Source organism: Saccoglossus kowalevskii, chromosome 4 (genome assembly GCF_978046115.1).
Source record: "Saccoglossus kowalevskii chromosome 4, keSacKowa6.1, whole genome shotgun sequence".
NCBI classification, from domain to species: domain Eukaryota; kingdom Metazoa; phylum Hemichordata; class Enteropneusta; family Harrimaniidae; genus Saccoglossus; species Saccoglossus kowalevskii.
In genome coordinates this window covers 43659479-43674933 of record NC_140644.1, presented here as the reverse complement: position 1 = coordinate 43674933, position 15455 = coordinate 43659479, and the positions used below count along the sequence as shown (strand labels likewise).

Genomic DNA, 15455 nt, shown 5'->3' with positions numbered 1-15455 from the left:
TGGATCCAGTCTCAAACACCGCTCGATCGGATAGCACTTGTTCCAGCGGAAAAGGTTGAGCATAAAATTTACCTACCCTAAGGACTTAGGCCTCTATTCTGCGGGAAACCAAGGTCTGCCCATCAACTCCGTCTGCATGTTTCCCCCTACGTCCAGCACTCAGCGGGATCCAAAGCAATACCGAATGCAGGACTTTGGATCTCGGAAGTGACAGTCCTACCGAGAGTGACTGTTTCAGGAACAAGGGTGAGGGGTGGGTGGTGTTGAACATCGAGTCACTAGGATCGATGTTCCCCCCTCACCCTACGGCGCGGCTTTCAGAGTCATTACGAGGAACAGACTCTGAGGTGCCGCCTATGCAAATAGTTGTTATTCAATCAAATGTTTCACAATCACACACACACACCAAACCCTATCGCAGCAACTTGAATATCTAAAAAACGTCATCTAGAATTAAAGATATGTTCTAATAGTTATATTTTCCATGTTGTAAAAATGCACCAAACGGCAATTTTGAATTTATGCAAATTAGGTATATTTCGAAAGCTTAGATTTTCCTAGACTTTTAGTATGTCAATCTAGGCACCTCCCCGAAATGTATTGTGAAGAAATTATTTCTGTTGCTATTTGATGTCTCAAACCATAAACTGACTGGACTACGAGGGAAATTTGTTGAAAGAAACTAGGGAGATTTGTCGCTTGAAACTGGAGAGATTTGTGGACAGTAATAAGGAAGGTTTGTGGAGAAAAACTAGGGAGACTTGCCGACTTGAGGGCATTCAAACAATTTCATAAAAGTTGATCACTCCCAACCTGTTGTAAAATGCATGAAAATATGAATAAAATCAGTTTACAGTACCTCTGATAACATCACAATTATTTACTGAGAAAGAATAAGGTATAAATGTCTTTAATGTATGAACAAATGGCAGTATCAGGCAGAAATTACAAAATGCTTTTTTTGACAAGAGCAATGACGACCAATTTCCATTAAAATAATGAAATATAAAAAATATAATTGCTGAATCATTTGAATTCATTACAATAGCTGAGAACTTCTGTTGCATAACCACTGTCACATAACCATGTCCCTGGTGGCTATTTCATTATTTAGTTAGCAAACTGTATGGGCAAATGCTATTGATTCTAAGCATGCTGCAACCTATATATCATCTGAAAGCTTAGATATAGGTGAATACAGTAGTGCATATGCAGTACCAGTTTTGAAGGATTACCTGACGGCCAAATTTCAACTATTGAAAACTCTTTCAGTCAATTATAAAATGACCTGTGAATTGCATAGTACTTCCACAATGCTGTAGACTATCACATCTCTTTTTTCTTGTTCTGCCTTTGTTTTTTTGCTATGACTAAATAAACACAGACACGCTACAAACAATGTCTGAATCACAGGTCAATTGTTTACTTTGTTTTTCCCTGCGCTTATCTTAATTAATGCATTGTCAATCAAAATGCACATGTCAAATGACATAGAATAAACAATATCATGAGTATAAACAACATTTTGAATTTAAATCGTGTACTGACCAAACAAAATAATTTACCATTACCATTATCACTTCACTTCATTTCACCACAGTTGGATAGAAGGATTTGACAGAACTGAAATTAATTATTAATTCAATATGGTTGCCTCAAAGAGTTGGAAAGGGAAATATAAATTCCCAGACAATTGGTTGTATCAAAACAGAAACATGTGAATGAGTATCTCACAAATAATTAATAATAAACTTCACCTGATCATATTAAAAATTATCGCATTTGCTTTATTAGAAATGCATCTCTAATAGAAGTGAATATAAATTAGAAATTGCAATGGCTGTAACCCATTAAAATATCACTTATTTTTTATCATAGAAAATCCTCTGTAATTTATATAAGCATATGCGCTACTAATGGAACGAATACTGTACAAACATTCTGGTATAAAGAAATACATACAATTTGAAAATTTCTCTCGACTTGTTTTACGATTAATCAGATTTTTCACTCTAGTTTTCACCTTTCTACAATTGTTTAACTATGGCAGCCCATTAGGGCCAAATTCAAAACATAACATAAAAATAAATATCTTGAAATGGCATCTCAAAATATCTACAAGTCGAAATTCTGAGATGTCATGTTTCTTTGTTACACTTTGAATTTGGTCCTAATAGGCTTCCGTAACAATAAACCCTGTGTACCATGTTATGACACAAAAAATGTATTCCTGTGTAGGCTGCACATTAATTTTGTACTTCTCTAAAATTTGCTCACAGCCAAATTGATTAAATTTTAACAAAATTTTATGTTAATACAATCTGAACCTCATTTTACTAATACCTAGATGCGATGTTAGTAATTATTCACTGTCATCAGCTATTTTTCCAAAATTAATAAAAATAGGTAACAAGATATTGCTAGCACCGTATCTAGGCACTAATACAATGAAGTTAGTGAGTGTAACACCTTGGCTAAAAATTATGCAAGTTTTGATAATGTTGAATGAAACATACTTGAGAGAACATGGTAATTTTGACAATGAGACAAAATAGATCAATTGAGGTTGAAGGTCATGCTATGACATCATAAGTTAGATTAAAATAAAAGTGGTGATGATAGTATTAATGATTGTACAATTATGCATTTGAAAGCTTTGTAGAAATACATTAATTAGTAGTGAATCAGTGAAACCCTAACAAGCAATCATGAAAATAATGACTTCTGTATGACCCTCTCTAAAGGTCACACATCCTAGTATTCATGACACCGAAAGGTCACACATCCTGGTTACTTTGAGGAAAGGTCTTTCGCAAAAGTCATTAGTCGAGACTCGTTTTAACATAAGCTAAATATTGAGATATAAATACAGGATTTGTAAATTATGTGAATTAATATTCCCTATAAATATACATACATGAGTGGAAAAAATCATTTTCACAATGGTTGTATTCTGTCTACATCAGACAGGAGCCCAATCCTTTATATTTATCAAACATCTACAAATACATTTCAAATTTTTTCAGTTATTGAAAGCGTCATTTTCTATAAAAAAATGATTTAGAACCATGAAATATTTGTTTAATTTTATAAGAAAAATAAACTTGAAGCATGGGGAGTCATCATCTGCGCATGCAGTAGACAGTGTGTCATTGTTTACAGACAAACATCTACTAATGAGCATTTATGATTAGAACTCAATTCCTGTACTGCATGTATGCAGGTGACAACCCTTCCATTTTATACAGACAAAATTACACTAAATTCAAGTACAGCAAGATTGTTCATCATGAAATATTACTAGAAAATAGAAGAGTAGACTGTTGTACATTACTGGTACATGACTGAATTCACCCATCTATAGTATTTTCAAATTACGATACTTTCACATTACATTACATTCATGATATTTTTCATGAAAGTATAGTTATAGTTATTTAAATTCATAGGTTTAACCATAGAATTGTCATTTCCATTGAAAAAACACACAATATTTTCATGTTTTGATAATATAGTAATATTGTTACTTTTTTTATATTACTTGACTTCTATCATTTTAACATTATTTGTGCACATGTTGCATGAACACAGTTTTCCTAACTTTAATGTCCCTGTATAATTCTGCTTTCTCGCAATACATATTTTTCTCAAATAATACAAATACTACTTCTAGGATAAAAAAACACAAGAAAATTCAATTTATTTTAATGAAACTATCAATACATCTCCTGCCTCCCCTCTAGTTGCACAAGTATATAAATTTTATTTACATAGTTTACAATTAATTTTGAGGGAAACCTGAACAGAACTATTTCCGGATATTTTTTTTTTCAATCAATAAAACTATCGAGAAGGTCACCAATGCTATCATAAATAGCGAGAAACCTGGATAAACCAAAAAAACAACAGGACAGCAGAAAAAAAAAGAATGGTTTACAAAAATGATTCCAACAGAGGTGTAGAAAATATGCAAGCAGTGTTTTCAGAATGAGCCTGAAATAGTAAACATAAAAGAAACCCATTTTGAAGACACATATGCACATGATTTTTAAGTTTAGCACAGGGTTTAGATTTTATCAGCTGAATATTTCTCAAATATGCAACAATTCATACATTTTTATAAAATTCTGTCATGAAGTTTGGACAAAATGAATTATTATTTGAACAGATCTTGACCAAAATTAATCATATTTTGTTGAGTTCTACAAACTTTCACTTCGTTGTTCGAAGGGTCAACGACTGAAATAGACAGGTTGAAATTATTCACTGTATGGAAATAGACTTTGGTAATTATCCAAACGATTTCTTCTTTCTTCAATTCCTTCAAAACCACAATCTGATTTGCATTGAGCTTCCAGGCACTGTCAATAAGAACTGCAACTTTGAGCACGCTAACAGGAGACGCATCATCAGTTTGAATTTATCACAAAGGTCTCTGGAATCTATAAAATTATAATACAAAATAATGTTTCTATTATACTTCTGAGAGCAAAAACAATACATAATCAAAGTTTGAGCAAAATAAGTGTCCTGAATGGCAGAAATGCTTGATTTCCACACATTTCTAACATTAAAATGACCACCATTCTATCATCTTAAATCTGATCATCAAACAAATACATGTTAATATGTATGACAAGTATTAACTTTATCGGTCAAAGTTTGTCAATTTTAATCCTATCATGAAACAAATTGATGCGCATATATCTCTTAAGATGTGTGACGTATGTGCTTGAATGTGACCATCTCGGACGTGTCTTCCTGGTAATACATGGAGGTCAAATCATTATCTAAACTAACAAGCAGTCCCCTGCCGAGATTGCCCCGGGGTTTGCAATACACATTTCAATATTAAAGAATTGAAGATATTACCATGAAATGAACAAATGCAAGAGGTCCACCTATAGTGTCAATTTGTATAATATCAAAGCAATCAAACTTGTGGTTTTCAACAAATATATTCATCAAATCATAATATGAACAAATCTAAGTAAGGTCTACCCAAGGTACAAATACACCAAGTGTCAAAGCAATCAGGTTTGTAGTTTTCAAGAAGAACTTGAAAAAGTAAATACCACAGTGGACGCATGGACTCGTATGATAAGCTCTGCTCAAGAAAGTCGACAATGGAGCTAAAAAAAATACACCGATTATCCTACAGTACCTTTGTACTACATTTCACTAAATTCAAATGGTTCTTGCGATGTCAGCATTAAACAAATTAGACAATACATATGCACAGATTTCAGCCAAAGTATACGTCTCAAAATAAAGCTATGTACCAAGTTTCATTGAAGAGTCCCCTTTGTGTGTGTTTCCAATCAAGGTATCTAGTAACTTTTACTTACATGTATGTTTTACTGTTCATCCATAACCAATGGCTTTTCTTCCAGGTCTGAATCTGGATCTGGATCAATATTGCTATGATCAGCCTCTATAATAACGGATGTTGGATCCTTCAGAAATTCCAGTACAGAGATTAACGGTGTACTAGGCTCATCACAATTATTAGAAATGTTTGTTTCACATGTTTCATCATTGTTGCTTTTTTCTTCTTCAGAATCCTTCATACTCTTGATACATGGTTTATCTGTAGATGTCTGTTCATTACCAGTATTCTTGACAACAGACTCATTATCAGTTCTGGTTACAATTTTATCTTCTTGTTCTGTTAACATACGACCATCTATATAGTCAGTGGACACATTACTATAATCATCATCATCATCATTATTTGAATTCAGAGCATCATCAATAAATATTCCCTTCAAGCCTGGATCATCACAAGTAGTTTCTAGTCCATCCTGACAAGCCGTTAAATCAGTTTCCAAATCTGCCCGTTCCTCTGACTCACTAAAATCATTGTCTTCAATTTTAATAACCATTTCTGACTCTAAATCCATTGTCTTTACTTCTTCTTCATTACCACTAATATTATGATTGGAGCTATCCTCCATCAATTGTTCAGCAACTCCATGCTCAATTACATTATACTCGCAGCATCCTGGTGGGGGTATTGTTAATTTTTCTCCAGCACCAACATAGACAGTAATTGCAACTGGTTCAGATGTATCCACACCCAGTTTCATCTTTACAATCCTTGGTCCTTGTTTATAAGCTTCTAAGTTCAATTCATTGACTATTTTAGCAAGTTCTTTTTCCACATCTCTGGGTTTGGGTTCTGGCTCCTCCGGGGTGACCATCTTCATTTTTGTGATATTCCCATCATCACCAACAACAAGCACAGTTGAATCACTACCATTGTCTTGTGTGCTAGTTGTGCTGATATCTTCGCTATGGTGATTAACATAATGATCAGTTGCCATAGTGAGAGAGACAGGAACTGGTTGGCTGGTGTCAGTAGACAAGTCATTAGCTGAAATGACATGGATTGCTGACTCTTCATTGTAATCCACTTTCATACTGTTCTTTTTACATACAACAGCACCATCAACCACTTTATCAGAACGAGGTTGTTCATTTACCAAGACAGGATTTGCTTCAACTGGTGTTTCTAAGACATCAACTTGGCCAACTTTTGGCTTTCTTCCTTTTTCTTTCTGCTTCAATTCCTGAATGTCTTTACCATACATTGATTTTACTCTTTGTATCAATGTCTTCTTATGTTCAGCATCCACAGACTGATTTGATACCATTTGCTCTGTAGAAATAAACACATACATGGTTGGGCAAAATGGAACTGCATAAAAACTATGGTGTTATTTATTGTTGCAATATGACTTTCTGTTTTGCAATGCTGTTAAATTAGCAAAAGGGGAAAAAAACAAGTTAAAATAGATTTGTGATTCAGATATTCAGTAAACAATACTAAGCATACTACTATAATAACCTATACACTATCTGAAAGCTTAGATACAACAATGTTTGTCTAAGGCAATACCTCAATTTGTAGAACAAAATCAAAAAGTGGTTTTATTCTTTGCAAGGTTTCCAGCTCCATATTCAACTAGGAGTGTTTTTGTGAACAGTATTTCATGACAATGTTCCAGAAACCGTTCATCTAAATTTTTTGTCTATACTTAATTTTTTAACAAGCCTGTCAAAAATTGTCCACCAGATTGTCAGTAGCATGTCTGTAGTTATGTAATTGTAGCTAGAAAACAAAAGCAGTTACGGATGAGAAATTGCAAAAATGCACATCCTGTGCAATTCACAGGTCATTCACAAAAGAAGACTTAAAAAGTAGTACTTTGTGCTGAGAGACTATAAGAAACATTAAAAATTAATTTAAAATTCATGATTATCTTTTCAAAGAAGAAGATTGTCAACAAATATTTATCTGTTCTTCCAGATGGAAATGAAAACAATGTGATCCACATTATTTAATTTTATACGACTTGCATAATATAAATTTTAGGGAGGTGGGTGGGGTAAATAAATATAAAGCCAAATGAATAACTTGATCAATATATAATGCGATGTTCACTTGTAAAGCCAAATGAATAACTTGATCAATATATAATGCGATGTTCACTTGTAAACAATTATTACCTGTCCCTGTACCAACTTTGAACAAAACTGGATGACACATATCTGAGACAAGTCATGAATGACACTGCCTTCGCTAGTTGTCATTCTAAAGTTGCATGGACATAAATTGGCAAACATGATTTCTATGGCATTTTCAAGTTTATAGCACTCTCTATCCAGGTCAACATTATTCTCAGCAAGGAAACCAGATAGCACCAAACCAGTACAACAGGTAAAATGACAAGGAAGTATACAAATCAGATCTGCAAATATGTCAGTGTTGTGTCTGTAAGGATAAACTAGTTTGTGGCCCTGGATTAGTTTCAATATCTCTAATAAGGACAAGATTACTTCTCATACGACAATGATACAAATAAAGTGCAAAAATCCAGAAAAATATTATCAAGTTTTTATTATCATATGATAATATTAACAAATCGTGTGAAATTTTATGTACAGAGAAACACATATTTATGCCTTGGTTGACAGAACTTCTCAAAGTAAAAAAGGAGGACCTGTGAAACTTTATACAATTGTCAGACAGGCAGCGAATAGTACCGGTATGTTTTTGAAATACATGCAGTTCCAGTGGCTTTGCTTTCTGAGAAAAAAATTCTGGCTCTGCACCTGAAAAAAAAAAGAACAATTAGTCCAAAGTAAGCAGAGGTTGTAGCATATGTGCTCCCATTGGCTGTAAGATTTAATTAAACCAGCAGCCTATCGGCTGAGATAGCTCCGCTGTTAGCAATGCACATTTCAATTAAAGAACAGAAGATATCATTAGAAAATGAACAATATGCACAGTATCAATGCAATAGGACTTGCTGTTTTAAATGATTGTGGTTTTTAACAAGAAGAAAATATCACTTTTTACCAAAAATGACAAAAATATTCATAAAAATTAGAGAATTGAAGATATCATCATGAAAAGAACAAATTTGTGAGTGGTTTATATGTAGTATCTGTATATGTAATATCAAAGCAGTTGGACTTGTTTTTTTTAACAAGAAGTCGAAAATATCACTTTTTACCAAAAATGACAAAAATATTTACCAAAATTAGAGAATTAAAGATATCATTACAAAATGAACAAATCTGAGAGGGGTCGACATGTAGTACCTATATATGTAATATCAAAGCAATTGGAATTACGGTTTTCAACAAGAAGTCGAAAATATTACTTTTTACCAAAAAAGTCAAAAATAATCATTAAAATTAGAGAATTGAAGATATCATCATGAAATCAACAAATCTGAGAGAGGTCTACCCAAGGCACATATACACCAAGTATCAAAGCATTCAGGCTTGTAGTTTTCAAGAAGAAGTCAAAAATATAAAACATTGACACGGACGCTCACTCGTATGATAAGCTCCGCTCGACAAAGTCGACAGCGGAGCTAACAAGTCATTGAAAATGACACAATCCCCGTTAAATTTTTGAAAGTTCTCTTTGTGCTCGTCATATTAAAGCGGAGGGGTTGTCGCAAGCGTATACAACAGATTGTTTATTTACATCAAAACATGTGTTCCATGTAGTAGTATTATGGCCAAAAATAAAAACAGCTGTTATTCGGCCATCTTTGATCTGATTATGAAACACACTGATATGTATGATGTATGTGCTAAATACAAATGAAAATGGTACATAAATTGTGGAAATATAGTAGTAAGGCCAAAAAGTCAGATGGCTGTCAATCGGCCATCCTTGACCAGATTTTGAAACAAATTGTCATGGACATGCACCCTAACATGTATAAAGTACATGTATGTGCCAAATTTGAATGAAAACTGACAGAGAACGTCCAAGATACTGCATAAAAACAAAAACAAGATGCCTGCGAATCGACCATCTTTGATCCAATTGCGAAATAAATCGTCATGGACATGTATCCTAACATGTATACAGTACTCATTCCGCTCAACCTCCCGCTTTTATCGCTTTTTTGACGACCGCTTATCGCTTAATTTCCGACCGCTCGCTGCTTTCCGACCGGAAACCGACCACTTTTTTTCCGCTCGCTCGCGTTCGCTCGTTCGTGTTCGCTTTTGTTCGCTCGCTCGCTCCTGCTATGGCTGGCTTCAGAAACATCGTCCCCTTGCCAACCGACCGCTGGAGTAACAATGATCGTACATTGTATGTATAAACTTATGTTTTTATTCGTAATAAATTTAGGTTTTAATGACGATTCAAAACACAACGCCTATTGCTTCTCTGTGTTGGAACAAAGACGCCTTCAAATCACTTGACACATTGTAACGTTTGCTACGCAAGTCGAACTGTGACCTGTATTTACATATTTACGTCCTTGTGTGTGTAGTTCAACTATATAACTGGTCAATCGCGATATGTATTGAGTACTAGTATTTGTGTGTTGTGTGTGTGTTTCTGTGTGTGATTTTGACTAAATTTATTCCGAACGGCGCTCAAAATAATTTGACACTTTGTTATTTGCGAACGCAACTCACACTATGACCCTTACTCAATTTGCATATTAGTAATACGAATGCTGTAGTTCACAAAATCTATTGGTTAACTTTTGCTCGTGTCTGGGTGCGCAAAACAAAACTGCACATATAATTATCGCATAGCTGAATTTCTACAAATCAATTGGACTTAAACTACTAGTATAATGACTGTGACGATAAATCGCTTGGATGAGTACATGCGGCGACGAATTATTGGATTGGCAGCAGCCGGATGAAAAATGAAAGAGATCTCGGAACAGTTAATTTGTTGAAGAAAACAAAACAAACGCAGCCAGTGATACATTTTGAAAACAAAAATACAAAATAAACGCAATCACGCGCCGACCACGCGCGTTGGAAATAAATAAAACGTGTTGTGACAGTCTCACCAAACTCTTTCACTCGCGCAATATAATTATGTTATTTCCCAAAGCACTTATATTTAATACATTGACAAAAAACACCGCAAGAAAAATGTAAATCAGGCTTGTAATTACTAGTAACTCTACTCAAACGCAATGTTGATCACTGTAAAAGTGGATAAATTCGAACCGTCATCAAATTCAAAATTCAAGCGATCTCGTTGAATGTCAAAAATAAACTTGATGTTTAGAAAGACAAAAACAACACCATATTATAGTGCAAAAAAGTTAGCAGCAAAGAACGAGAAGTGCATGTGGGAAAGCGATGAGTGAACTCGAGGAAAATTATGCTGATGTGAGAACAAGCCATATACCCGCGGAGTACTCGCTAAAACATCGAGAAAATGTGCCATTTCAAAGGGCACCCTTACAAATAATGTCTGCGATTGTGTGAACATGATAACGTGCAAACAAGGAACAGAGCTCGTGGTCCACAAGGAAACTTAGCGATGACGCAGTTAGATGTATACGGCTATTGTAAACAGAGACTCCTTCAATCTCATATAAGCAGGTTCACGTGGATGTATCATTTTCAATTATTACCAACAACGCTATGATAACAAAGACATTATGAAATTCTTTTGTTTTTATGTAGAAAAATACAGTAATTTTACCAAGTAAAATCATATTTATTAAAATTGTTGTTCATACACGAGTTGTCGAACACACTACATAGTTTGTAATTTCATCAAGCTCCCTTCAGTCACGATTCAAGACAAATAAAAGGCACAAATATAGATAATATAGCAAATTATTTTTTTCTGTAATATTCATGTGTAATCAGTAATTATGAAAAAAAGATATGGGTACATATGGATTTCGTTATGAATTATTCTTAATATCAATTTCTAAATTATTTTGTCAAAATCAGGGTTTTTTTCCAGGTTTTTTCCCCAAAACGAAAGAATTTCATTGTATTTCTAAGGATGCAATAAAGTTATTATTATTATTATTATTTATGAATTAATCGGGATTCAGGTACCATGCAGGGTTCTCCCCAGAAAAAATGCATAGCGCCGGGGCTAATTTGCATAATAATTTGCATATCATTTACATATCTTTCCTTCATTGATTAACAGAACTTATTTACAATTATGAATATTAGTGAGCTCAGTCACAGGGCAAATATTTTTTTTAATGGAATCAACACATTATGTTTCACAATTTAGAAGAGTTTGAAACATTCTCGAAATACAAATGCTGCAGACTAAAAACAAACACAAATACATTATTGTTGCAATTTAATAGTTTTGTAAAACGTTGAAGGAAACGCATTCAAAACGTTAAGCCAGATTTATGTTCACGAATCTCATAATTTTATTCACTCCAAAAACATTCTCCTTCAAAAAATCGATCACGTAATTAATTGACGTATTGTTGTAATTTATTATTCGTACCATCAACTTCTAAAACGTTTACAATTACAGTAATGAGCGAACAAATAAAGCTTCAAAACGATCATCAAAGTTACGACGTGACATAACTTACTTGGCCATGTTATACACCAGTTATAGCAATAATTCCTCAACAAATTTTACTTCTTTTTTTTTTGATATGAAATGTAAGTAAAATCAGACTTATTTTTATCGGGAGCGATTATTTTTGATCACTTGATCGCTTTGGTAAAAAAAAACAGACCCGCCATGATGTTTGTGAAACATTAGCATGTGTCCTTTGACCCGATGGGTCAAGAATTCCATTAACCAATCAAAATGCCGCATGGTAATGCCGGTAGAACCCGAAGTTTTCCGAATGGTAGTGAGCATAAAAATTACATTGCGGAAGTAAAGCGATGTCGTAGCACGATGTGTTGGCATAGATTTCAATTGAAAACTGCATGACAGCTTTTGAAAGAGGTGATTTGCAATTTTTAAAAGGTAAATTAGGTCTTGAAAGAATAGTTTTTACATGATTCGCAATGATAACAGTTCAAATGTATTTTACCAAATCACGCAATAAACACGTTGTTTTTTTCTTGAGTAGCGTGAACTGATCGTGAACTCCGATTTGACCATGTTATATCGAGGTGGAATTGATTTTGAAATAATTTTAGCTTTAAGGTAGCGAGAAGGTTTTGTGACGTTTTTAAATAAAACATTCTTTGTCTGTTGTCTCGTTCAGAACAGTAATTTAGGTTATATATATCAAAAGACTAAGTATAGAGGTGCAAGTTCGCACAAACTGGAGAGACATTGTTTACATAATTATCACGTGACATCAAAAATGGCGAACCTTGTAAAAATGACTAAGTACGCGATTGCGAGAGCACACTGCGGAATTTCCTGGTGAAATTTAAGTTATGCATTGTCTGTAATCAAGTCCATTGAAATGCGTCTCCGATAATCAAAAGACCTATTATTCCGATTTCTATGCAGGTTTGTTTTTTTGTCCCCAAATTATTTCATACTTGGCACCTTTAACAGACTATTATTCTGTGACAAAGTATTTTCTTTAAAAACCCAGACATATTTCGCACCATCATTATCTTTTGAACAATAACTGCGAGTTTGAATGTCCTAGTCCAAACGCACTTGATTTGGCGGCGGTCCCAATGAGTCGTTCTCGATCAAAACTTCAACTCGAGAAAAACGTGAAAAACAGTTTTGGTTAATAAAACACTGTACATTTGCTGCATTATTATAAATATACACTAAAAATGGCCAAACATATTAACCACTGATATCATAGAACTCATAAAAAGTGTCAGATAATGAATAATTTCAAGCTCGAGCGCGAAAAAATGAAGAAAACTGCTGGCATTTGAGTCCGTACTCCAGGAACGTTCGGGTTTTCCATTGTTATGCAAACGAACAACGAGGGATAATCCTCTGACAAACATTAGTGTCCCACTGTACACGCTGACAGTTTACAAACAAGCTAATCCTTCAAGTGTCTCAGATAAGACATCTAATAAAACGGTTTTCATTGTGAAACAAAATGGCCGATGTTTGAAAAAAAATTGCTGTGTCAGAGTGCGACACTGAGTGGCAGATTTTTCTTTGCCTCGTCTGTCAACGCTTTCTTTCTTTTCTTCGCCATTGCGTTAGAAAAAAAATGTATTAGTAAAATAGAATATTGACTTGGAAAATAAAACGATTTAAAAGAAAGTTGTGCAAAGTTACAGTACTCCTTTCGCACAACCTCCCGCCCGCTTCCGCTTTCCAATCACCTTTTTCTCTCGCTTTTGCGACCGCTTGTTGAATTCCACCGGACAATTTCCGCTTTATTTTCGACCGCGCAAACCCCGAAATATCACCGCCCACCTGCTCGCTCGCGTGCATTTAAAATTCGGACTAACAGAATAATTTCCGAGGTTCACATTGTCTTATAATTGTCTTTCTGGTTTTTATAGATGTTGAACAGCTGACAAAAGTTCAAATACTTTTTGTTTTAACTATATATAATTACATGCACGCAACCTGACCCTTTGACCTCGATTTGGCTTGGACTGAATATTTTATTTTAAACAATATTCTGAAGTGAAATACAAAATGTATTTCAACACAAGTACGACATGGTTGTCTGGGGTTTCTTTCCTGATTGTTGAGTCTTCGCAATGTGTTTTGTATAATTATTGTTGTTTTCCCCCGATGCTGAAGGACCGTAAAGCTAAATGGCAGTTACATGCATGGGCTGAGTGAAAGAAAATATTTCTAAGCCTAAAATAAAACCTAATATTACACCTCTTTGTGTATTTGTTAATTTTACATATGTTTGTCATGACAGTATGTTTGTAAATATCTAGAAAAATCTCGTCTTTCGTTGATAATTTCGATTGTTTGTTTGGAATGTCGATCCCCGTTGGTTTCTCCATACTGAGTTTAGGAAGGGCGTCGATCAACACCGTGACAATCAGCCGAGAGAAGACAAACATTGACCGTAATTCATGGAGATCATGTCCGTAATTTGTGGGCTGAAACCCCAAATAATTAATCAAGTATTATTATTTTAATATATATTTTATTTTACATCGCAAAACTAAACCATGCCCAAAACAGAGCTAGAGTTGTTCGCGGTGAAACAACCGCATTGAAGACGATGCAACTTCAACTAGCCATTTCTTACCTTGAAATAAAAAAAATAAAAATTCGAAGAGCATAGGGGAAAATATTAATAATCATCCTTATCAATCGCTTGCTTTATTTTATTCGAATTCATGAAATTCACGATTTTTTTTACATTTGTTGGCAACTTCCGCGCTAAAAATGATTGAAAATGTGGGTGTGGTTATTTTGCAAAGTCCTGTTGATAATACGGACAAATATGGTTCTGTGACCCAGTTCGTGCTCCGATCAGGTGACTCTCAGCCAATCAATGATGTTGTAACAAAGTATATTTGACGCTAATTGAAGGGTCGTCGTACAATCCAATCACCGGCGTCGATTCACATAGTTGTTTGCGCTGTGACAGGCTTCAAAATTATTCACTGAAAAACATATATTTTGACAAACTGATGGAATTTGACCTTAGTTCAAAAAGAAAATACTAGGCTAAGATACATTAGAGCTCATGCGAATCAGTTTTCTCTGCAAGTTGTGAAATAAAGTAAACCAGAGTAGCGTCGATTTTCAGCCCTGAAGGACTTTGAATTGTTCATCGACTGGCCACCAAATAGTTATGGCTATAACTAAATTTGACACGCTTTTCATTTAAGCCCAATACATTATTCATACATGTCAAGCTCTGTTCGATTTGTTCAGGGCATGTGGCCGTTTTTAGTCGAAAATATTTTTTGTGGGAACACTTTTGCGGTACGTATACGGTATAGACCGAGCTCATTCAATGATCGTGACTTAATTTTAAAAATTGAATGTCAAATTTTACCAGACGTGGACCGATGTGGATTCGATATCGTTATTTTTGGAATTAATCACTAACATTTCCTCGTTTCTCTGCTCTGTCAAAAGGAGTTACCTAGGCTTTTTTTCACGTAACTGTCTCATTAAAATAAAAATATTACATCTAGAACAAGCACCCAAAACACGTAACAAGAAGTCCCAGTTCAGTTGCTTTCACGATACAAGTGTAATACAGCTATTAGATTTGAAGTGTCGTTCAGAATGTAATAATAGTTAA

General features: G+C 34.4%; 1 protein-coding gene across 1 annotated transcript in view; it reads right to left on the bottom strand.

Moving 5' to 3' along the window:
- Positions 1–894: 894 nt before the first annotated feature.
- The window catches only part of LOC102804467 (uncharacterized), a 55787-nt gene continuing 41226 nt past the window's right edge, over positions 895–15455 (bottom strand). Inside the window, exons 4-5 of the mRNA XM_006813698.3 lie at positions 5349–6661; positions 895–4442 (exon numbers count right to left, since the gene is read on the bottom strand). Of these exons, the coding sequence (XP_006813761.2) occupies positions 5358–6661 (1304 nt within the window). The 3' untranslated portion in view covers positions 895–4442; positions 5349–5357. The remainder of the gene's footprint in view (positions 4443–5348; positions 6662–15455) is intronic.